The 24,036-nt window shown below is 40.9% G+C and overlaps 1 protein-coding gene across 1 annotated transcript in view; it reads right to left on the bottom strand.

The window, feature by feature from the left end:
- LOC146057790 (electroneutral sodium bicarbonate exchanger 1) overlaps positions 1-24,036 on the bottom strand; it is a 170,104-nt gene that overhangs the window by 32,359 nt on the left and 113,709 nt on the right. The window contains exons 5-9 of the mRNA XM_083169467.1: positions 14,748-14,908; positions 8,682-8,870; positions 6,705-6,796; positions 4,635-4,792; positions 2,095-2,182 (exon numbers count right to left, since the gene is read on the bottom strand). Of these exons, the coding sequence (XP_083025593.1) occupies positions 2,095-2,182; positions 4,635-4,792; positions 6,705-6,796; positions 8,682-8,870; positions 14,748-14,908 (688 nt within the window). The remainder of the gene's footprint in view (positions 1-2,094; positions 2,183-4,634; positions 4,793-6,704; positions 6,797-8,681; positions 8,871-14,747; positions 14,909-24,036) is intronic.

The raw sequence follows: 24,036 nt of genomic DNA, 5'->3' as shown, positions 1-24,036 counted from the left end.
CCCTGTCCTCGCCGCGTAAATGACAGGTAAAATCATGTAATCATTTTTGCTGTATTTCTCAATAAGAAAATATTGGTATAGGTGACATTGTGAACGCCTGATATTGTGGATTATGGGCCTGATTCAATCCTGTTCGCTAGGCTGCGAGTATAGAGATAGAGCCAGTTTCTTCTTGACTACGTTTCTGGTTATTTTCATTTATTGTTCTTACCTGCAATACAATAGAGAGAACAATACAGCAAGGGGATTAACAGGGGATTAGTGTGACTGGTCTTTCTCAGGTAATCCTAATAAAGGCAAAGAAGAAAGAGGCTCCATATGTATGTAGCCTAGCGAATATTTAAGTGTCGCCCGCCACCCTACAGAATGCCCCCCCCCAACCCTCACTTACATGAGAGGGGATGTGTACTCCAACACATCTCCTCACATGTGGCTGAAGAGAGATAAATCATTCGATGGTCGCAGACCATCGAATGATTTCTGTCACCTTCGGTAATAAAAGTCAGTCTAGACTGACTTATTTCCGCTGTTGAATGCGGAATACGGGGCAGGCGTTGACATCATGTGACGTTAGCCAACCCCCCCGAGCAGGCATCGACCTGCCTACATTCCCAGGGGAACTCCCAGCATTTTCATGGGGACGACCATAAACCGCTGTGCATACCCCAGTGTCCGCCCTCTCTCCTTCCTGCGGGAACCATTCGGCGAGTGTGATGCTCGCCAAAGGTGTTCACACAGGGAGTCTGCACATGTGCGATGCCGCAACATCATAAACGGGGTCGAATTCGGCCCAGTCCGATCAAGCATTAATCAGGCTCTATGTACTATAAAGAGCATAAAATGGGGTTCTTTGCACCCTGTCATCCAAGAAGAAAGCATGTAATGGTACTTGTGTATTATCACGGCGCCCCGGCGCCCAGGATATTAAGTCGTACGACATATAATCGCATCGCATGCCATACACCCGATGCAATGCGATTTTAAATTGTATAAGCCCAATACGATTTTTAATTGTATAAGCACCCTAAAGGGGGCTTCCAATGTTAAATGCACCCCCACGCCACCCCCACTATGAACGCCAACCCAAAGCGTGGCGAGCGGCGGCGGTACACGTCCTCCGACCTTTTCATACCCCCACTATCCACGTCGGCGTGAAGTTGATTTAGTGTGGCGAGCGCAGCGAGCCACCGAGCCCGAAGCGTGGCGAGCCCCAAGAGGGGACGCGTATTACTTTACATGTATGCCACTCTTCGGGCTCGGTGGCTCGCCACACTATATAAAATCAACTCCACGCCGACGTGGATAGTGGGGGTATGAAAAGGTCGGAGGATGCATACCGCTGCCCCTCGCGGGCTCACTGCGCTTGGCACGCTTCGGGTTGGCGTTGATAGTGGGGGTGCTTTTAACATACTAAGCACCCATCACGTGTAATTATCTTATACTGTAGGGGGCACTTTTAACATTGAAAAACCCATTAGGGTGCTTATACAATTTTAAATCGCATACCATTGTATATGCGATACAATGGCATACAATGCCATACAATGCGATGGTATACAATTTAAAATTGTATAACATCGCCTGCCATCGCGTAACATCGCATTGCATACCATCGCATGCCTTATGGTCTGCGATGCGATGGGCGCCGTGTTAGTACACAAGTACCCATGTAATATATCAATCTCAAATGGGGATAGCGTTACTGAGAGATTGTCTGACTGGTGGTATATACCATGCCGTCCATATGTCACAGGTATATTGTGGTAATGCATCAAGAACGCAAGCCCAGGAGAGAACATTGCACATAAGGAGTGATTTTTTTAAAACCTCAAACTAGGGTGAGAACAGCTGTTTTGCCTGTTCCAGAATTACTCTCAGCAGCACTATGTAATAAGTAAATATATTGCAAATGTGGAACCTGATCAAAGAGCAACAATGTAATAATAATAATACAACTAGCAATATTATTATTAAAAAATACGAAATGAAAGGTAACTATAGCAAATGACATTTTGGTTAAGTTGACTATTGGCTATATTATTATACCCCCAGAAGATTAGAATTTTGGACAAATATTGTTTTACTATACTGTACCTCATCCGTCATTATAGTAGCCATCGATCTACCAATTTCATGGTATTGTTGTGCTTTTCCTACTGGCCCCAGCAAGATAAATAAGAACCTGTAAATAACAGGAAATAAAAAAGGAAAAATATCGAACCCTATATTTATTATCCAAAATGACAGAACCAGGGGCGTTCATCTCAGTCGAGCGGAGGCAAGTTGGAGTTTGGTGCCCCCTACTCCAAATATGGTATGTTTTTGGAGCCTGGAGGAAACCTCCATGGCCTCTGGGAGTTACACCCCTGAACAGAACTCCACATCTATCTATCTATCTATCTATCTAATATTTTGGGGACACAAACACAACAGATTTACAGCATAATAAACCATGCAATGGCTTCAGATCCGCAGACAGGGCTATTTAAATAAGGTAATACTTTTTTGCACTGGCACCGTGCACCACTTTGTCTCCTCTCCTGCACAGTTCAGGAAGAAGAGCCATCAAAAATAACGAAATGCACAATTTACTTCAACTCACAATTGCAGTAATGTCTACAGTTGTTTTTCCTGGGCCCATTTTTCTGTTATATTTACATCATAATCTGCCTAAATCGAAGATATGATCTCTGCCACAATTTCTGGATGTTAATTGAACCTACTGTATATAAAGACGGAATGTCTCCTAACATATCATTATTTACTATATATTGAGTCCTGTTTTTATGGCCCATGGTGAAACCAAGCTATATAAATTTATCTCTGAAGTATTATTTTCATACACTAAGACCATTATCCATCAGTTATTGACCTTGCCCCTGATGGAAACCTTACTGACGAAATGCATAGGGTTTATCCATTATTCTTGCAATCTAATCATGGATGAATTGTATTAAAATTAAATACTACTGTGAATCTTGTGGAATATCATATGGACACCATGGGCCTTATTCTAGTTCACTCTTAGAGGCAAATTCCTTCTTAGATGGACAAAACCATGTACACTGCAGGTGGGGCAGATGTAACATGTGCAGAGAGAATTAGATTTGAGTGGGGTTTTCTTCAAAGTGAGATCTATATTGCAGTGTAAAAATAAAGCAGTCAGTATTTTCCCTGCACAGAAACAAAATAACTCACCAAAAGCTAATTCTCTCTGCACATGTTACATCTTCCCCCCTGCAGTGCACATGGTTTTGTCCAGCTAAGAAGGAATTTGCCTCAAAGAGTGAACTAGAATAAGGCCCCATGTTTTAAGGGTATATGAATAAGAGGACATGTGTAGTGTATAGTAGTGCAGCTGCCTCCCCGTAGCAAATCCTGTAGTACTTTTGTTATTAAAATATCGTAATCCACATCTGCTTGTACAATTCAAGACGATACAAGGCAAGTCCAAACCCTACGCGTTTCGTCTCAAAGACTTCATCAGGGGTTAAACGTATGGGTACTACAACAAAAGTATGATATGGTAAAAGTATGATGGGTACTTTCATACAGATTCATATAGGTATCCTATTATCAACACGATGTGTCTCATGGGGTTAAGAATGATAGAAAATGGCAAATGCCATGCAGTAGTAGTTTGGGGCAAATAAACAGATGAAAAGACACATAAGACTTCAGTGTACAAAAGTCAATGGCTCAAGACAACTTGGTGCCAAAATCAGGGTCAGTCAAGAGAACTCCTCAAGCAGCAAGTGTGTGTGTGTGTGTGTGTGTGTAAGCCTGGGGCTGGTTTAAAAAATTCAGGGGAGCCCTTTTTCAGTGGTTTCCTGATTTTATAAAATCAGCCCCGTCTCATTCAGCCTGGTGCTGGTTACGGCCACGGGGGGGGGGGACCCCATGCCGTTTTTTTAAATTATTATTATTATTTTTTTACACTGAAGCCTGCACGGATCTGACTGATCCATGCAGGCTTTTGCCAAACACTCCAGGAAAATGAAGTCTATTTTCCTGGCATATTTGGCCGGCAATTAAATTGCTTAACAAATTAGAAATCACCATTCTTTTGAATGGTGATTCCTATTCGTATTTCCCGATAGCATATACATTCGTATTTGTAAATACAAATACGAATGTGCCATAAATACAAATACGAATATTCGTATTTTTGGCATAGTAAATGGCAAAAATATGAATACTCCTAAAATATTCGTATTTTACTATACAAATATGATTTTTTTTTAGACAAATTTGCCTTAGTAAATTTCCCCCTTGATCTTCACTGTTTTATCTGTATGTTTCCCTTTAACTAAAATTAAGTCAAATAAATGTAAAGGTACGTTGGAACTATGGGAATTTCCAGATATTGGGTTAACTATAAGCCCCAACCTGCCCTACAAACCAAACCTGCTTTAATTTGAAGCAACACAGTTGGTAATGATGATGCAGGTTAAATACCATGAATATAAAGTCCTTCGAATTGCTGTTTAAAAGTAGGATGGTGACCTCTTCACTATTTTCCTCACATTCAAAATAAATAAATAAATGACTTCTCTGTACAGCTGCGCACACTTCCAAGTTACTAGAAGTCCTTTTGAGCACTAGTTCACTTAATGCAGCGTTGTCTGCCTCACCTGGTAGGTATTGGGACTTCAGTGAGTCCAGTGAGCAGAACAGCTGGGGACAGACGTACAAATGCCACAATGGGTCGTTCTAGAAAATCCAGTTCTCCCACAAGGACATTGGAGGCTTCTGCTCCTATAGGAATTTTTTTCATGAAGTGAAGATCCACCTTTAAATGCACAGAATAGATAAATAACATCAGCACTAATTGTACTGCAAGCTTTTATTATTTCATAGGACTAAAGGTTTTTGATTGCCTGAATTTACTGGAATAGCTTACCTGTTATATCATGCAGTACATAATATACATAAGACTACTTACCATTTATAACAACCTAACACACGGAAGAGTACTGCAAGTTTAAAAGGAGTTATGTATTATAATTTATACGACTTTCATTATTGCATTATGAGAGCTTAAAATATAGTATGAGACATGAGGCATAAAGTTTGATAGTCAAAAGTCCACATTATAATGAAGTGTTTGCAGGCAGAAAAATATCTCTTATTTCATTTTATATATGTAATGTGCCATGGGGCCCATTTATCAAGAATCGCAGGGTGGAATATTACCGCCCAAGGATCGTTTTGTAAAATGCAATCCTATCGGCGGGATGTATCATCCCTGATGTGCAGGGATAGAGCTCCAAAAGGAGCCCGTCCCTGCGATATGCTGTACCGGGGGCCAGGGGGTCTGCGCATGCATGGTTAGCGCTAACCCCCCCACACTGATTCGTAGCCCTTAGGCTATAATGGACTACCGCCATCTCAGAATGACAGTAGCCGGGGATGCGAAGCCGGGCTGCCCGTTATTGATACATTGGGGAAGCTTCGTATCTCCCATAGAAACCTATAGGGGATGTGGCCGGCGGTGCTGCAGGAGGGTGACAGGAGGGACTCTCAACTGCCACCCGCCGCAGGACAGTCCCTAAAAAATGGGACGTTCCCGCGGAAAGCGGGACAGTTGGGAGGTATGTATATATATATAGTACATATGCTGTTGCAAAATAAACCGCACAGTCTCCTAGTGAACCCTAGCTGCATTGCTCTTTGATGTGACTGCAGCAATGATGTATGAGGACACATTGTATGCAATGATTGTAGAAAAGTATTGGTTCCAAGGAGCTGCAAGAATAAAGGCCCCCATCCACTAGTGCGATATGGACACTTTTTATGTGATTTCGATGCATTGCTGCAATGGATCACATAAAAAGGTGACACATCACATGTCATTCACCTGTGATTGTCATGTGAGGCACACTCCCATGTGCCTCGCATCGCAGTCGCAGATCCTACAGGCTAACATGAATATTTGTCGAAGCCCGCAGCCCCTGCTAGGATCGCTTAGGATACATTGTATGCAAAAGGACCTCATACAGTGTATCATATGCAATCCTGCCACCTGGCAGCTGCCGGCTGAGATCGTGGGGTATTGCATGAGAGGAACCACATGCAATACTTTGCCCCAGTGAATGGGGGCCTTTAGTTCTTTGTTAGCCTGTGAAAAATCTGTTGTCTTGTGCCCTTAGCTTAGTACTGTGGTGAAATTTAATAGGATGAGAGATTCAGAAAGTGAGAGATTTGGTAAGAAATCTTCAGTTTTTTGACCATCGTGCACAACTTATACTTCAGTTATGTCATTGGTTCCAAGAGTTTTAAGGGTAAATTTACGAAGATGGAAGTTCTATTGAAAATAGGATGTTGCCCTTAGCAACCAATCAGATTCGATCTATTATCTTCTAGAAGGTGCTAAATAAATAGGTAGAATCTTATTGGTTGCCATCCTAGTAAAACTTTACCCCTTAATAAACTGTATCCTTTTTTTGTAGAAATGTGGTAAGGGGTCATTACGGTACAGTGGAACTTCTTTCCATTTTCACTTCATAAAAGGATTTTAGGTAACGTAAATCAGGGCCCCTCTAAAACCTTTAATTGTGCACATCGTATGTTTGCGTCCTTTGGAAGATAATCACATATCGATGGACACTTTGCCTAAAGTTAAGTCCTGCACTAGCTTCATCAAGTAGAAACGGTGCCCACTAAGTACAAAGCCTAATGCTTGTCAGTGTGAGGCTACCAACCTTGCTGAGGTCAACAGCACTGCTGTTCTCGTGGTTCCCACCATTTTTAACATCTAGAGTATTGGGAGTAGGTTGTGGAAAAACGGATAGACCTGTAGGAAAAATAGAAAGGTAGTTTAAGATGGTGGCATATTTTGGGGAAAGTGTGGGTATTGATGCCCCTGTCTCCCAGGGGGTACAGGGACACCAAAAAGAATGGGGGCACAACGGATGAGCTACCAGACTATGTGGCTGCTGCAAAAACAACAGGTTTAGTCAAACCTGGAAAATTGACAAAACAAATATATGGAATGCAGCGCCTGTGATGAAAAAAACTATTGGATTGACTTTACATCAGTATTTTATATCAAGAATCAATACATTTAATCAATTGATAGAGTAATGACGAATAAAAACAATTGCATATAGGCAACATAAAACAGCCACACTTATAATATTTAAAAGAAATCAAGAGCAGCACTGTTAACACCGTCCGTTCCTATGGATACTTGGAATGATTTTGGGGACTGGCTCAAGACAAAGTATATTTACCATCCGCCTTCTCGGATTGGGGCTCAGAGTGTCCTGTGGATAGCTGGCATGCCTCTTTTGGGGGGGTAGAACAGAGTCCCTCAATTGTAATCCGGGTGGTTAAAAGGTGTGGAGAAGTGTGGAAAGGTTAACTACTGGTTGTTGCCTTGAGGGACTCTGGTCTACCCCCCAAAAGACTTTTAGAAAGTCCTGCATTCCATATATTTGTTTTGTCCCATATTTAGGGGAAATATAAATACATAAAAAATTTACATTATGGAAGAATTATAATGATTATTAAGGGGAATTTAATTACAATGGTGGAGAATGAACCCTCAGACAGGTTGTGAGGTGGCGAGAGAAATGAATCAACAGTAATATGTAGTACAGGTTGAGCATCCCTTATCCGTAATGCTTGGGACCACAAGCATTTTGGATAAGGTATTTTTTCCGGATTTTTTTATATTTTTTTCCCCCATACTTACCTGATCCCCTGGTGGTTCCCCGATGGTCCCCCGACGTCCCCTGGCGGCCTTCAGGACACTCTTTAGTCACCATCCCGCCTCGCGCAATGCACCCCTGGGACTGAAGATGCCGCTGAAGAGGATCCTGAAGGCTGCCATGGACATTGGGGGGGGGGGGGGGCGAGATAAGTATGAAGAAAAGGGGCGGGGGAAACAAAAAACAAATATTCTGAAAAACCACGGTTTTCAGAATATTTCAGTGTTTGGAATACACGGATAAGGGAGACCCAACCAGTATATGAAATGAAATACAGGGCAATCAGAAAATGTGAGAGGAACATGGGAGAGGGACTTTAGGACAGAGGCTCCTAATCTCTGCCATTATGGTCTGGGTATTCATGATATCCATGCTGGAGTCAACATGGTTAAATCAAATTGACTACATTACTAAATACGTTATCTACGCTGAAACATGGATATCCTTAAGATCTGTCCCGTAATGTCAGAGTTTGGGAACCTCTGCTTAAGCGAATTAAATAAAGGATGTGGTTGGGGATGGGCATGATGTTTGTAATTCAGTCCCACTGTTTCACACAATCAAAACTTTGCCCAACTGCAGAGGCATTTGGTAAATGTGATCCCTGCTATGTAATGGGTCAGCCACATACAGTTAACTGTATTACTGTACAAAGACAAATGTAGGGGGCAGAGGCTTTGTTTTTTCAGTGTAAATGATTGCCGCTTTAAAAAAAATGGGAAATCTCACTTTCTAATTCTGACACCCTACTACATTTGGGGGTTAGTGTTTCATTATACCAAATTGTACGATGAATATATCTAGGGCTCATGTCACCTTTGCTATGTGTAGCATTCCACACCTGGTTCCATTCCTGTTTACATGCATTCAGTATAGATTTATGTGCTGATGACACTTCTGCAGGGAGTCTGTACGACATACAAAAACCAGTGAGTACCGGGAGCAGAGAGTATAAAAGCAACTTACTATTTTTGTCTAATAAATGAGGCTCTGACTGCTTCTTCCCAACCTCTGCAAAGGAGCGCACCATTGGAATCAGATTGTTCCGTTTCTTCTCAATCTGATGGTGATGCTTCTTCAAAAGTGCTTCCTTCACTTTCACCCGGATATTGTCTCCTAACTCGCCCGCAGAATCATGGTGGTCCAAGATCATGTCTGTACATTTGGAGAAGAGGGGTAAAATACACAGCTTGCTAATTCTTAAAATAAAGATAAAGGTAGTTTCATGCTGCAAGAGGTGAAAAAATAAATGTTGAACTGAGAAAAATAGTAAATGTACAATGCAATCACCTCAGAATCTGTCATTATAGAGGATATATAATCTAATCAATTAACATCAACTGATGACACTACAGCAGAGTAGTCATTTCAATGTGGGTGAGAAACAAATGCCAATGCAGTAAATTAAAATTGTTGGCTTTAGCTTCCAACAAGCAAATCGTGTCCCCAATTAGGTAGGACAATGCCAATTTGGGGCTTGCTCCCAGTATAGGGTAAGTGTATTATATATGCTGACTCCCCATTCTGAGTCATGGGTATGCCGTATCTCCTGCACCCAATATACATTTACATATACCCGCCCAGCTGTAATGTCAGTACCCAGCAGATGACACAATATCAGTATTATGAAGGACAAACCCACGACAACATAACAGCTGCTTTGTCGGCCAGTGTGTAACTTGCAGTGATGTAAAGATTTCCTAAGTGTGCCACCTCCCAAAGCTTGAACGGATTCATTATAAATTGTGCTCTGCACATCACTGAAAGACTAATTATTTCCTTACAGCTGACTTTATATACCCCACTAAGCGTGCCTTATTTCAAGAATTCAGGGTTATAGCCATACTGTAAATTATTAATAGTGATTGCGGCAAATACATGGTGGCAGTGCCAAAAGTGTACAATATATCTGGTGCCTCCGTCATTAATAAATATGGCTTCAATTAATAAACATTTCATTGCCCCTTTATTCTAATTATAAACATTAGCTTCATGACTATTACCTGGAGCACAAGTCCCAAACCATAGAAACACACACACAAAAATATATATGTATATTCAGAAAATGATAACTTCAGGGATGCAGACTGCCTAATTTATTAATGTACCTAAACACCCTAACCTTTGTGTCACAATGAAAAAGTATTTTATAATCTTGCAAAAGGAAATGCAAGCAAAGTTAAAAATTAATAATCATCTCATTCTTAATTGCCTTTAATGCACACCAGTAAAAACATCATTATAAAAAGACCACCTGGGAATTTAATAATCGTCTGTGAATTCATATAGTTAAGCCATTTAATGACATTACACACAACTTCTGCAGCTATTCCATGTTAATTGTGTCCTGTGCCTGACTGCCCCTCAGGAAGATCTGGTTATGGAAGACAGCGCTGGGCCCTCTAGGGTTATCCTGGGCAGTGTTGCATTTACTCAGCTAATTGCAGCAAGCAAGTAATTTGATTTATCTTATTTGAAGCCATCTGAAAATTATCCTTTAAAGTAAGATTGTGGTATATTATGAATGCGTAGTCAGGCCACAGTGTTTGTTGGTTACTGATTCTATTAAAAGTTAGAGATTTTTCAAATGTGTCCTTATGCAGAGGTTATTTAATGTACATCTGTGATTTACTAAGTACCTTAACAATAAGAAAAAATAGAAATGGTGTTATTCAACAATGTACTAAAATAAAATATTACTTTAGCCTCAATTTCCCGCCAATAGTAGCAGAATAAAAATTCATGGCAGCTTCAAAAAACAAAAAAAACTGCTAATAGTTTAAAGAAAAATAAGAATAGTTAACGCACACAAGCACAATGTAGCATAGTTGCCTACCCTCCTGCATTCTGCAGGAGACTCCCTGAAATATCAGAAATCTCCCTCTCTCCCTGATTAGTCTAGCAATCTCCCTCATTTCATCTAGCCCAAATTACAATTACATTTTTTGGAAAAAAGGAATGAGAGATAGATACATCCATGTACATTGAGTCATCAGCACCATTTCCCAGCACTTTACCAAGTATAGCAGCTCTTACTAACTGCTTTGGGGCTCATCTACATTTGTATATAAGTAATTTTAAAAGATTCCTCCCAGATGTAGCAGTACACAGCCACGGTTCTAGGTGCCACGTTCACAATCTCTACATACTGTATATGGAACTAGACACGCCCTTTGGGAGGAGCAGGACAAGCCCCCTCAATGCGGTGCTGTGCAAAATTCTACTACCAACTGTAATCTCTTTGAAACTAGTTTTCAAAATTAGGTAAGTATGCAATGTAGATACCAGAAAATGTATTGTCTTGACTGGAAGGGTTAGCACATTCCTCTTAATAAATGCACTAACCCTTGAAAAGGTGAAAGAAAAGATAGAAAAAAAAAACAGTTTCATAGGTTCAAAGTCTATATTGTGTTTATGTATCAAGCAGTTTAAACAGTGGAGAAGTAGGCCAATAGAGGACAATAACCAATCACAGAGGCGGATGTTCATCTCAGTTACCCGAAGGCACTCTGTCTCGTATTGTAGATGTTAGCAGGGCTCCTGGTATAGAGTCAATTAATTACAGGTGCTCCACACATGTGCTACTTTACATGCAGGTGCCCCTTCAGGGCTTGGAGCCCAGAGCCTGAAGCGTCCATTGCCTCTGGGTGTTACGCCCCTGACCAATCAGCAACCAATTGGCTTTGAAATAACATTATAAAGTACATTAAAATACATACAGATGTGTCCTTCCAGATCTCACACATGGCTGAGTATAATCCCACCCTCAATTTCCTGTACATTGCAAATCAGCCATGGGTGCAAGCATATGCACGCATCTGTTCGTGGGCACTTCTAAAAGGATCACACTACCTAAATATATATGCATTATGTGTAAGATCAGAACACAGTTCTGGTGGATTAAATACTTCCTTTGCATCTCAACTATAGTGAAGAAACTTATATATTTTAAGAAAAACAATATAAATACAGAGGATGCATAGAATCGATCATTTATCGATCACACACACACACATACATACATATATATATACACACACACTTTCCAAACAATAAGTGTCACTCTGGAGTCTTATTTGGATATGGTGAAACAGGTATGCATTATTCTATATATATATATATATATATATATATATTGTAGGTATCCTGAGGCACTCGCAACACTTATCAATCAATTCAATATGAAGAAATAAATGACAGCTTAGACCAGAGGCTGTGATATCAACGTTTCGGGCTTTTACACCCTTTATCAAGACCTATATATATTTATATTTATTTTTTCTCTATTTTTCTTTTTTTTTTTAAACATAAAAATATTTTTTTGTATATAATTTTCAACCAATTTCCTTTTTCTAGCATTTACATTATGTGGGAAATGATAGCGGACTGACTGCACCAGTTTTCATTCGCTTTAAACTCATTTACAAGATGCATAAAGACAACGTTTGCCTTATGATTCAGCTACACATATCAATACACAAGTGAGACTACAAAGAAGATCCTGGCTCCATTAGAGGATTTGGATAATCTCCCCAAGGCCACTTATTAATGTCTTCAAGCTTAGATACAGGCAATCAGTTGTTTTGCTTTGATAAATGTTTTTTTTTTTTTATGCTTTGCGATAAAATACTTACCATGAACCCTTTGCTATCCAGTTACATGAAAATGCTCAAAGTTTACTCTCATACCAGAGTTGCATTTCAATGCATAAAGTTACAGTAATAATATAATATGTTATAAATGTTCTAGCTTCCACATGACACACGTCACCCACTTTTCATTGTTAATCTTTTCTCCAACAATATTTAACTATGACTTGGCAGCTATGGGCTCTGCATATTTTGTGGCTAAATCCAAGCTTAATTAAGTGTCCCTCTGTAAATCAAATGTGAAGACTAACCAAACTGCTTCTATACTATGAGGTATATTCAATGTAGGGTCGTGATGGTCGGGCTGGCACGACAGCTGTGACCCTGTCCTGCTCTCGTCCGGCTCGACGAAATCGGTAGGCGGGATTCAATGTCCCACCTTCCGAATGCCGAAAAGGGGGCATGGCCATGAGATGCGGCCGTGGATTGTCGAGTTGCGGTCGGGAACTGGACAATCCACAGCCGTTCTCGGCAGAATGGGCTGATTGCTTCTAAAGTAGGGCTCGTTCTGCCGAGAACCCTGATCAATGCTGTCAGGAAAGACAGCATTGAATAGGGCTGCGTCGCTATTTCCCCTGTCGGGAATAGCTGAGGAAGATTGTACTTCCATAGGGGGGTATTTAATCTTACTTAATGAAAAATTAATCAGTGTATCACGTAACACACAGTCAGTCCATCAATCATTAATTCCAAAGAATATCCGTGGCGGATCAAGGCCTTAAAAGAAATGAAGGAGAGAGTATTCCATGTACATGCTCCTATGATCCCAGTGGCTACTCATTGCACAAACATCCACAGCTGACTTTTATGGAAGGAGTAACCACTGGGATTAAAGAGACTTATCTGTGAAGCACTGGTCTTGACTCTATATGCCTGGTCATAGGCTTTTATCATGTACTTTTGTTGCTCTGTGGCTTCATTTCAGTAACAATTATGGATTTGACACATTTTTAATGCTGTAATAAAACTGAGGGTTCATCCACTCTTGACAATTTCCTAATTTATTTCCATATCTGTATCCCCTATTAATGGAAAAGGAGTATAATCAGGAAAAAGAAAACACATGGAAAATAAACCTTTATGAGCACTGCCATATGTATTAAGTTATGAACTGGGTACGCTCATTGTCAGAAAACCTTTATGGTGGCTGACATTTTATCTCTGCGAGAGTACTGTCCACCAACTAATACTCTAGACACAGAGGGGTAACAGAGCCACGAGCAGTCATTGCCATACAGACAACTTGGTGCTACACAATACTAACCTAAAGCATACTACACTAGACTGTGACCCAACACAGATGTTATTTGTAGGAGGAATGATGGACTGACTGTTATATGCTAGATATTATAAGATATTACATTAATGGTACAGACACATTTGTGTTAGTCCTAACATTTGATTGCCCCTACAGAGTGTCACATATAATGGTGAGTGCAGTTTTATCATAATTTCTTAGTCCCTGTGTAATTTACAGCTGTAATGTCAGCCCCTGTAAAGACCATTAATACAAAGAAAGAACAGAACAGGTCTAAACCAAGATTTTCCCTTTTAAAACGAATCGATTTTAAAACCATAAGAATAACTGTTTCTGGCATACGCAGAGCAATGTTAGCAACATTTTATATAAAAAAAAATAAGACTAACCTGTCTGTCTCTTCAGTGGCACTTTTTGCAATAAATAGAAAATACAGATATGTCCTTATACACCATTGCTGCAGTTGCACCAATCCTATCTTCTTAGAGCATATCAGCTTTGTCCAAGCTCCTCACAAGACTCCACTGATTTATCTGATTTAACTCTTGTAGATCAGTGTGCAACTGAATCTAACTATACGTGAAGTGCAGAAGATTTTTTTTCACGCCACATTCCTTTGTGCTCCAGATTCAGACTCAGTCGTATTCAAATTAATCAGTGAAGTGTCACGTCACATTAAAATTAAGATGCACATTTTGAGTGAAAAAGACCAAAAAATTACAATAAACTGCTCTGCCCAGTACTCTTATAACTCTTCTTGCACCACACGGCGAATTCATGCCAACTGTTTGAGGTCACATCTGTAGACTAGATATTTTTTAAATAACATGAAGGAGACCTTTTTTAAAGTGTCTCATTATTTTTAAGAAGTTCTTGATTTTCAAAGAAGTTTTAAAAATACTGCAACTAATAGAAAAGGCAGGGGACTTTATACAAATAAAACAGGGCAACACCAGGATGAAACAGAATCAAGAGTTAACATGTACGAACTGAAGAGAATTCAAAAATTTCTGCTAAAAGTCTGTTTATCAGCATGCTATAAATGTGTTCCAAGGTTATTTTACACTGGAATTTAATGGGCACTGGGTGTGCAGTGAGAACGTGATGTATCTGTAACTCTCATACCTGCGATTTCCTCTATGGTGCCAGCACGCATGTCTAGCTGAACTGTTCCATTGATGATACAACTCCTTAGTTCAAAGAGGCTGTGTAGAGAGAGTGTAGCCACATAGGGCTTACTCCAGCGTTCTCCTCCATCTTCTACGTCTTCCTCAAACTTTAACCATCTGGAGACACAAACATTACAGATTAGTACATTTGTTGTGGAAATCATTATCCTTAATGAGAAAGGGTGAGAAATAGTGATAATGGGTAGCAGAGGTTGCAAAGTTCCTTTGGGAACTCTATCTTCAGTAATGATCTATTTCATAAGTAGCCAAAACAAGTACAATGAGAGTGTTAAAATTAAATCCAAATCCCCTCCAAATAACTGGGCTAACCGCCAGCCTAGTCCACAAACACTTCAGCCACTGACGTACAATTTCCAGTATTGCATTCTATTCAATATTACAAATAATTTGCCTATATATATATGTATATATATATATATATATATATATATATATATATATATATATATATATATATATATATATATATATATATATTCTGTTTTTTTATTTTTCTGCTCAATGTCTGCTTCACCTGTCCCTTGGCAGAATTTACCCTGAGTAGGGATGTGCACCGGCCACTTTTAGTGTTTCGTGAAACGTGTTTTGGATGTGTATCTCCGGCAGTGTTTTGGTTCTGGATTTGTTCCAAAACACCACCCTTCAGTATGTCGTGTTTAGGATCTGTATTTCTTTTTAAAAGAAACATAAAAATCACTAAAAATCGCAGAATTTAGGTGTTTTTTTTGTTCCTACGCTATTATTAACCTCAAGAACATTAATTTCCACTCTTTTCCAGTCTATCCTGAATACCTCATACCTCACAATAGGCCTTATTTTGGTTTATTCTTTCTGACCAAATCCTTCTTAGATGGACAAAACCATGTGCACTGCAGGGGGGGCAGATGTAACATGTGCAGAGAGAATTAGATTTGGGTGAGTAATTTTGTTTCTATGCAGGGAAAATACTGACTGCTTTATTTTTACACTGCAATATAGATCTCACTTTGAAGTAAAACCCCACCCAAATCTAATTCTCTCTGCACATGTTACATCTGCCCCACCTGCAGTGCACATGGTTTTGCCCATCTAAGAAGGATTTTGTCAGAAAGAATGAACCAAAATAAGGCCCAATGTTGTTTTTAGGCCAAAAGGTTGCACCAAGGTAGCTGGATGACTATGCTAAGCAACACGTGGGCGGCACAAACACGTGGCTCATCTAGGAATAACAGTGCAGTGGAAGACAGGATGGCAGTTTGAAAAACTAGGCCCCAAAGAGCACATCATGCCCTAGAGGTGCAAGATGGAATTGTCCTTGGGCACTCCCATCCACCCTTATGTTGCATAAATAGGGCAAGCACACAGTCTTTAACATGAGTTAATGAGGGTCTGCCACATGACTGTGGCTGAAATGATTGGTTTGTTTGGGTACCCACAAAAAAACAAGCAAATCATCTCTCCCTATACAGAGGCAAGATGTCATCCTTATCCTCAGATTCCTCACTCCCTTCAGGAAACACTAAAACATGGAATTTCACATGCAGATACAGCTGTGCAGCTATGGTCACATGGCGTGACTAGAAGGACTGATTAACTCGTAGGGAAGCTTGATGTGATGTGGACACATCTGTAGACTTTAAGACTACTTTCAGACAAGTGTTTAGTATCCTGTAAATTGTCAACATATTGGTTCAGTAGTTGGATGCACATCTATTGTGGCGGGATACACACGGCGCTCAGGATGCTGAAGAGGTCATGTCCCCAGCAATCCTATAATGGAAATCCTGACAGGGACTCTGATGGCATTTTAACCCTCTCCCCCTACCCCCCAACCCTCCCTTGGAGCGACCAAACCCCCCCCCCCCCCACCCCCTGCAGCCTGACTCTAACCCTCCCCACTAGTGTCTAACCCTTACCCCCGATGCCTAAACCTAACCCCCTGTTCGGCAACCTAACCTACCTAAGTGCCTACCTCTAAAAGCCCCCACATACTATGCAACTTCTCAGAGGGAGATAGTCGCATGCGACGCCCCTTGCATCACCCAGGAGCTTTCTGGGCGGCAAGATCACATACAATATATAGTATACAATCCCAATCACGCTGCCGGGAGGCTGTCCGAGTCAGAGAACAGATGTGCAACTGCATCCCATTGTGTCACAGAAGTTAGTTGATCACAGTCAGGGCTGGATTTAACACAATGCTGTATAGACGCCAGCCTGGGGCCTGGTGGGCTGGGCCTCCCTCTCCCTGCCAGTAAAAGAAAAACATATATATTTTTTAATTAACAATTTTGGGGCAGGTGTGAGTGTTTGGGGTGGGAGAGAATCACAGCTGAAGCAAGCAAACATTGCTGCCTTCTAGTAAGGGGCATGGGGTGGGCAGAGCTACCATCACTGATGAGGAGGGACAGCAGTGATGTCCCTCCATTGATGGGTCCCTCCATTGAAGACCCATAACACACTACATTGTTATTACATTTGCATACCATCTCCCAACTGTCCCCAGCCGGGGCTGGCAATGTCCCGTGGTGGCAGTTGGGAGTCCTCCTGTCACTTGTGGATAGACCATGTGCGCATGTGCAAAAGGTCTGTTTCTGTAGCCTGAGGGGCTGGGGGTATGGTCAGCAGCCGCTAGCCATGCCCCCACAGCGCCAAAAACAGGGCGTGGCCTCACAGATGGGTCGCGATCATAGGCCATGCTCCAAAATTTTCGGGATTAAGTGGTTTTAATAAAGATATATATATATATATATATATATATATATATATATATATATATATATATATATATATATATATATATATATATATATATATATATATAGCAAGACCATGAGTCAAGGCTGCACACACAAAGCGATATAGAGAGTGCTGGAGCTCACAAAATGGTAGTAATACAAGAATGCATTAGAGAGCCAGCAACATCCAACAGTGAAAAACATTTATTTGGCATATAAAGTGCAAATCGGAGCAAAAGGACAATCAAAATTTAAAAATGCAGGAGGAAACGTCTACTTAGCATATTGTAGGGAGACATGTTCACTGCGTTAATCCTCCAACAACCAGTTATAACACCCGACAGGCTGTTTCGGTGCTATTTTTTTTCTTCTATTAAATATATATTCATGTGCTTACAGCACATGAATAAAAATAGCATGCCCCTCCTCAGAATAAAATTCCTGATTTTTTGACACCAAATGTAAAAAACAAAACACTTTATTTTAAAAGTTCACATTCCACTTCACCATAAAAAGATAGCGATTGCTACTCGGTAAATCATGGCGAAAAAAACCTTGAAATGTATTCGCCATCTGGTCATTAACCCCTTCCTGACAGAGCCAGTTTTTGCGTTCCTGACAGAGCCCTTTTTTTCAAATCTGACATGTATCACTTAAGTGGGGATAACTTTTTTTTGCTTTTACTTATCCCAGTGATTTTGAGATTGTTTTTTCGTGACACATTGTACTTCAAATTAGTGGTAAATTTGGGTCGATACAGTCTGTGTTTTTTTGTGAAAAATACCAAAATGTCGTAAAAAAATGGAAAATTTAGCAATTTGCAAAATGTTAAATTTTCTGCTTGTGAGACAAATAATCATACCACTCAAAATAGTTAATAACTAACATAGACCATATGTCTACTTTATGTTTCCATCATTATTTCAACTTCCTTTTAATTTTTTTGGACACTAGGAGGCTTACAATATGAATAGCAAATTCTCAAATTTTCAAGAAAATTTCAAACACTGATTTTTTTAGGGACCAGTTCAGTTCTGATGTGACTTTGAGGGACTTGTATGTGAGACACCCCCATAAATGATACCATTTCAAAAACTGCACCCCTCACAGTATTCAAAACAGCATTTTGGAAGTTTGTTAACCCTTTAGGTGTTTCACAGGAATTAAAACAAAGTGTAGGTGAAATTTCAAAATTTCATTTTTTTTGCAGATTTGCAATTTTAATACATTTTTCTAAGGAACACAGTACATTTTACTAGAGAAATGTGACTAAAAATTGATTCCCCCAATTCTTTGGTTTTCATAAATATCCTATATGTGGCCCTAGTGTGCACGTTGACCAAACCACAGGCTTCATAATAGAAGGAGCACCTACTTGATTTTGGAGCCTCCTTTTTATGAGATTATTTTTTAGGCACCATGTAGGTTTCTAGGCACCATAAGATGCTAAAATTTAGGAACCCCCCCACAAGTGACCCCATTTTGCAAACTACACCCCTCAGGGAATTCATCTAGGGGTATAGTGTACATTTCAAACCCCCAGGGGTTTCACCAATTGTGGTACAACTGGGCAGTGAAAATGAAAAATTAAATTTTTTACACAAAAATGCAGTTCTGGCTCAAAATTTTTCATTTTCAGAAGGTATGAAGGAGAAAAAGCACCCCAAAATCTGTGCCCCAATTTCTCCCGAGTACGGCAATGCCTCACATGTGACCAAAAAATACCATTTGGGTGCATGGCAGGACTCAGAAAGGAAGGAGTGATTTTTGGATTTTGCAGCTCAGATTCTGGTGGAATGTTGGTGGGTGCTATGTTGCATTAGCAAGACCCCCCAAGCACCAATACAGTGGAACCCCCCCACAAGTGACCCCATTTTGCAAACTACACCCCTCAGGGAATTCATCTAGGGGTATAGTGTACATTTCAAACCCCCAGGGGTTTCACCAATTTTGATACAACTGGGCTGTGCAAATGCAAAATTACATTTTTTACACAAAAATGCAGTTCTGGCTCAAAATTTTTCATTTTCACAAGGAATGAAGGAGACAAAGCACCCCAAAATCTGTGCCCCAATTTCTCCCGAGTACGGCAATGCCTCACATGTGACCAAAAAATACCATTTGGGTGCATGGCAGGACTCAGAAGGGAAGGAGTGATTTTTGGATTTTGCAGCTCAGATTCTGGTGGAATTTTGGTGGGTGCTATGTCGCATTACCAAGACCCCCCAAGCACCAATACAGTGGAACCCCCCCACAAGTGACCCCATTTTGCAAACTACACCCCTCAGGGAATTCATCTAGGGGTATAGTGTACATTTCAAACCCCCAGGGGTTTCACCAATTTTGATACAACTGGGCAGTGAAAATGAAAAATTACATTTTTTTTACACAAAAATGCAGTTCTGGCTCAAAATTTTTCATTTTCAGAAGGTATGAAGGAGAAAAAGCACCCCAAAATCTGTGCCCCAATTTCTCCCGAGTACGGCAATGCCTCACATGTGACCAAAAAATACCATTTGGGTGCATGGCAGGACTCAGAAGGGAAGGAGTGATTTTTGGATTTTGCAGCTCAGATTCTGGTGGAATTTTGGTGGGTGCTATGTCGCATTAGCAAGACCCCCCAAGCACCAATACAGTGGAACCCCCCCACAAGTGACCCCATTTTGCAAACTACACCCCTCAGGGAATTCATCTAGGGCTATAGTGTACATTTCAAACCCCCAGGGGTTTCACCAATTTTGATACAACTGGGCAGTGAAAATGAAAAATTACATTTTTTTACACAAAAATGCAGTTCTGGCTCAAAATTTTTCATTTTCAGAAGGTATGAAGGAGAAAAAGCACCCCAAAATCTGTGCCCCAATTTCTCCCGAGTACGGCAATGCCTCACATGTGACCAAAAAATACCATTTGGGTGCATGGCAGGACTCAGAAGGGAAGGAGTGTTTTTTGGATTTTGCAGCTCAGATTCTGGTGGAATTTTGGTGGGTGCTATGTCGCATTAGCAAGACCCCCCAAGCACCAATACAGTGGAACCCCCCCACAAGTGACCCCATTTTGCAAACTACACCCCTCAGGGAATTCATCTAGGGGTATAGTGTACATTTCAAACCCCCAGGGGTTTCACCAATTTTGATACAACTGGGCAGTGAAAATGAAAAATTACATTTTTTTACACAAAAATGCAGTTCTGGCTCAAAATTTTTCATTTTCAGAAGGTATGAAGGAGAAAAAGCACGCCAAAATCTGTGCCCCAATTTCTCCCGAGTACGGCAATGCCTCATGTGTGACCAAAAAGTGGCAGGACTCAGAAGGGAAGGAGTGATATTTGGATTTTGCAGCACAAATTCTGGTGGAATGTTGGTGGGTGCTATGTCGCATTAGCAAGACCCCCAAAGCACCAATACAGTGGAACCCCCCCACAAGTGACCCCATTTTGCAAACTACACCCCTCAGGGAATTCATCTAGGGGTATAGTGTACATTTCAAACCCCCAGGGGTTTCACCAATTTTGATACAACTGGGCAGTGAAAATGAAAAATTACATTTTTTTACACAAAAATGCAGTTCTGGCTCAAAATTTTTCATTTTCAGAAGGTATGATGGAGAAAAAGCACCCCAAAATCTGTGCCCCAATTTCTCCCGAGTACGGCAATGCCTCATGTGTGACCAAAAAGTGGCAGGACTCAGAAGGGAAGGAGTGATATTTGGATTTTGCAGCACAAATTCTGGTGGAATGTTGGTGGGTGCTATGTCGCATTAGCAAGACCCCCAAAGCACCAATACAGTGGAACCCCCCCACAAGTGACCCCATTTTGCAAACTACACCCCTCAGGGAATTCATCTAGGGGTATAGTGTACATTTCAAACCCCAAGGGGTTTCACCAATTGTGGTACAACTGGGCAGTGAAAATGAAAAATTACATTTTTTTACACAAAAATGCAGTTCTGGCTCAAAATTTTTCATTTTCAGAAGGTATGAAGGAGAAAAAGCACCCCAAAATCTGTGCCCCAATTTCTCCCAAGTATGGCAATGCCTCATATGTGACCAAAAAATACCAGTTGGGTGCATGGCAGGACTCAGAAGGGAATGAGTGATTTTTGGATTTTGCAGCTCAGATTCTGGTGGAATGTTGGTGGGTGCTATGTGGCATTAGCAAGACCCCCGAAGCACGGTGAAATGATGAACCTAATAATCCATAGATGTGTGGTATATTTTAAAACACTCCTTTATACATAGGCCGGGTTTGTCGGGGCAAGTTTCACAGTGGAAAATAGTTTCCTTTCTTATTCCCTTTTTATAGCAAACTTTGCACCTTTTTTGTGTCCTGCCCTTTCTTGCAGTGGAGGGGATTTTGTTCGGAAAATGCTGCCCTGGTACAATACGGGGGCCAGTACTAGAAGTACTGGGGCCCTCTGCCTGCTGGTTCCCAAATATTAGGCCCTTTATGACTTCCTCTTGAAAGTGCATAAATGTCCTCCTCTGGCCGGTAGAACGGAATAGCACGTAAGCGTTATACAGTGCCATCTGGATGATATACACGGCCAGCTTCTTGTACCAGATTTTTGTTTTCCGCAGGGCACTGTACGGCTTCAGTACCTGATCTGAAAGATCCACTCCGCCCATGTACCTATTGTAATCCAGGATACAATTAGGTTTTGAGGTGTGGGTACTGGTACCTCGTACAGGGACGGAGGTGGTACTGTCTCCGTGAATTGTTGTCAGTATAAGGACATCCCTCTTGTCCTTATATTTGACCAACATATTTTCGGTGCATATTCCCCTGCTTTCACCCCTTCTCATTACTTGGGCAATGTGCGTTTTTGGGAGGCCTCTTTGGTTCTTGCGCACAGTACCGCAAGCTGCTGTACCTCTTGAACCAAGGGCCTTAAACAGGGGGATGCTAGTGTAAAAGTTATCCACATAGAGGTGATAACCTTTATCCAGGAAGGGGTGCACTAAATCCCAGACAATTTTTCCACTAACACCTACGAGGGAGGGGGGGCATTCTGGCGGTTCAATTCTTGAATCCTTCCCTTCATATACCCTAAACCTGTGAGTGTACCCTGAGGTGCTTTCACACAGCTTATACATTTTTATGCCATACCTTGCCCTCTTACTGGGAAGGTACTGGCGGAATTTAACCCTTCCTTTAAAATGTATAAGGGACTCGTCTATGCAAATGAATTTATCTGGGATGTACATCTCTTCAAATTTGGCACTGAAATGATCAATGACCGGCCTGACTTTGAATAGCCGGTCAAAGGTGGGATCATCTCTGGGTGGGCACTGTGCATTATCGTTGTAATGCAAAAATTTAAGGATCGTCTCAAATCGAGCCCGGGGCATGGCCATACGGTAAAATGGGGTGCTGTACAGAACATCTGTACTCCAATATTGCCTAATTTCTGGCTTTTTTACTATGCCCATATGAAACACCAGACCCCAAAACGTCATCATCTCTACTGCATCTACAGGGGTCCACCTAGCAAATGATGACGTGGGGTTTTGAGCAATAAACTGCTGGGCATATAAATTAGTTTGGTCCACCATTAAATTTATAAAATCATCAGAGAAAAATAATTTGAAAAAGTCAATTTCTCTGAGACCTGTGGAATCAAATTGGATTCCTGGCATGGCCAAAAACTCAGGAACCTGGGGCTCAAAATTGTCTGGTGGTGGGGTCCATATGAGATCAATTATTGGGGGGGGGGTCTCAGCTGCTCTACGGGGGCGTCTTTGAGGGGGTCCCTCATCACCAGAGGAGGAAGAGGAGCTTAAGACGAATCCTTCAAATTCCCCGCTTGCATCACTGGCTGTGTCAGAGTCAGAGGCAAGCATGGCATATGCCTCCTCCGCTGAATACATTCTTCTGGATGACTGGGATGACATTTGGGATGACATTTGGGATGCCATTTTTATTTTTGTGTTACTGGTAGTGAAATGTTTCAACACGTGTATAGTGTAAGGGGGGGGGGTACAAACTTTATTTCAACCCGGGGGGTATGTAGTGTGTAGTGTGTATGTAGTGCAGAAAAAAAAAATACTTTATACAAAAAAAAAAAATTGAAGGGGTTAAAAAAAAAAAAAAAATTGAAGGGGTTAAAAAAAAAAAAAAAAGGTCCTGCGCCAAAAATTGAGCACAGATGTTGGTCAGTAACGTCCGTCACTGAACAGCGCTCAAAGGCAACAGGAATTTGATAAAAAAAAAATAGATCAACCCTGTGCCGAAAAAGCTGATCAGTGATGTACGTCACTGATCAGCGCACAGTGGCCACAGGACACCCACAAAATCACAGTGTGTGTAAAAAAAAAATTAAAAAAAGACCCCACAGCACCCACAAAAAAAAAAAAAGGTGATCAGTGATGCGACACTGATTACCAGTGAGGGGCAGCAGGTGCACAACCTTTGGTGCAACTGACAGTGCAACTGGCAGCAACTGACAGGTATATATAAAAAAAAAAAAACCTCTGCACCCCCAAAAAGTTGCTGATCACCTCAGATA

This window comes from Crinia signifera, chromosome 2 (genome assembly GCF_055691185.1).
Source record: "Crinia signifera chromosome 2, ASM5569118v1, whole genome shotgun sequence".
NCBI classification, from domain to species: Eukaryota; Metazoa; Chordata; class Amphibia; order Anura; family Myobatrachidae; genus Crinia; species Crinia signifera.
The sequence above is the reverse complement of the archived record's forward strand: the minus strand, read 5'-3'. Positions and strand labels throughout refer to the sequence as shown.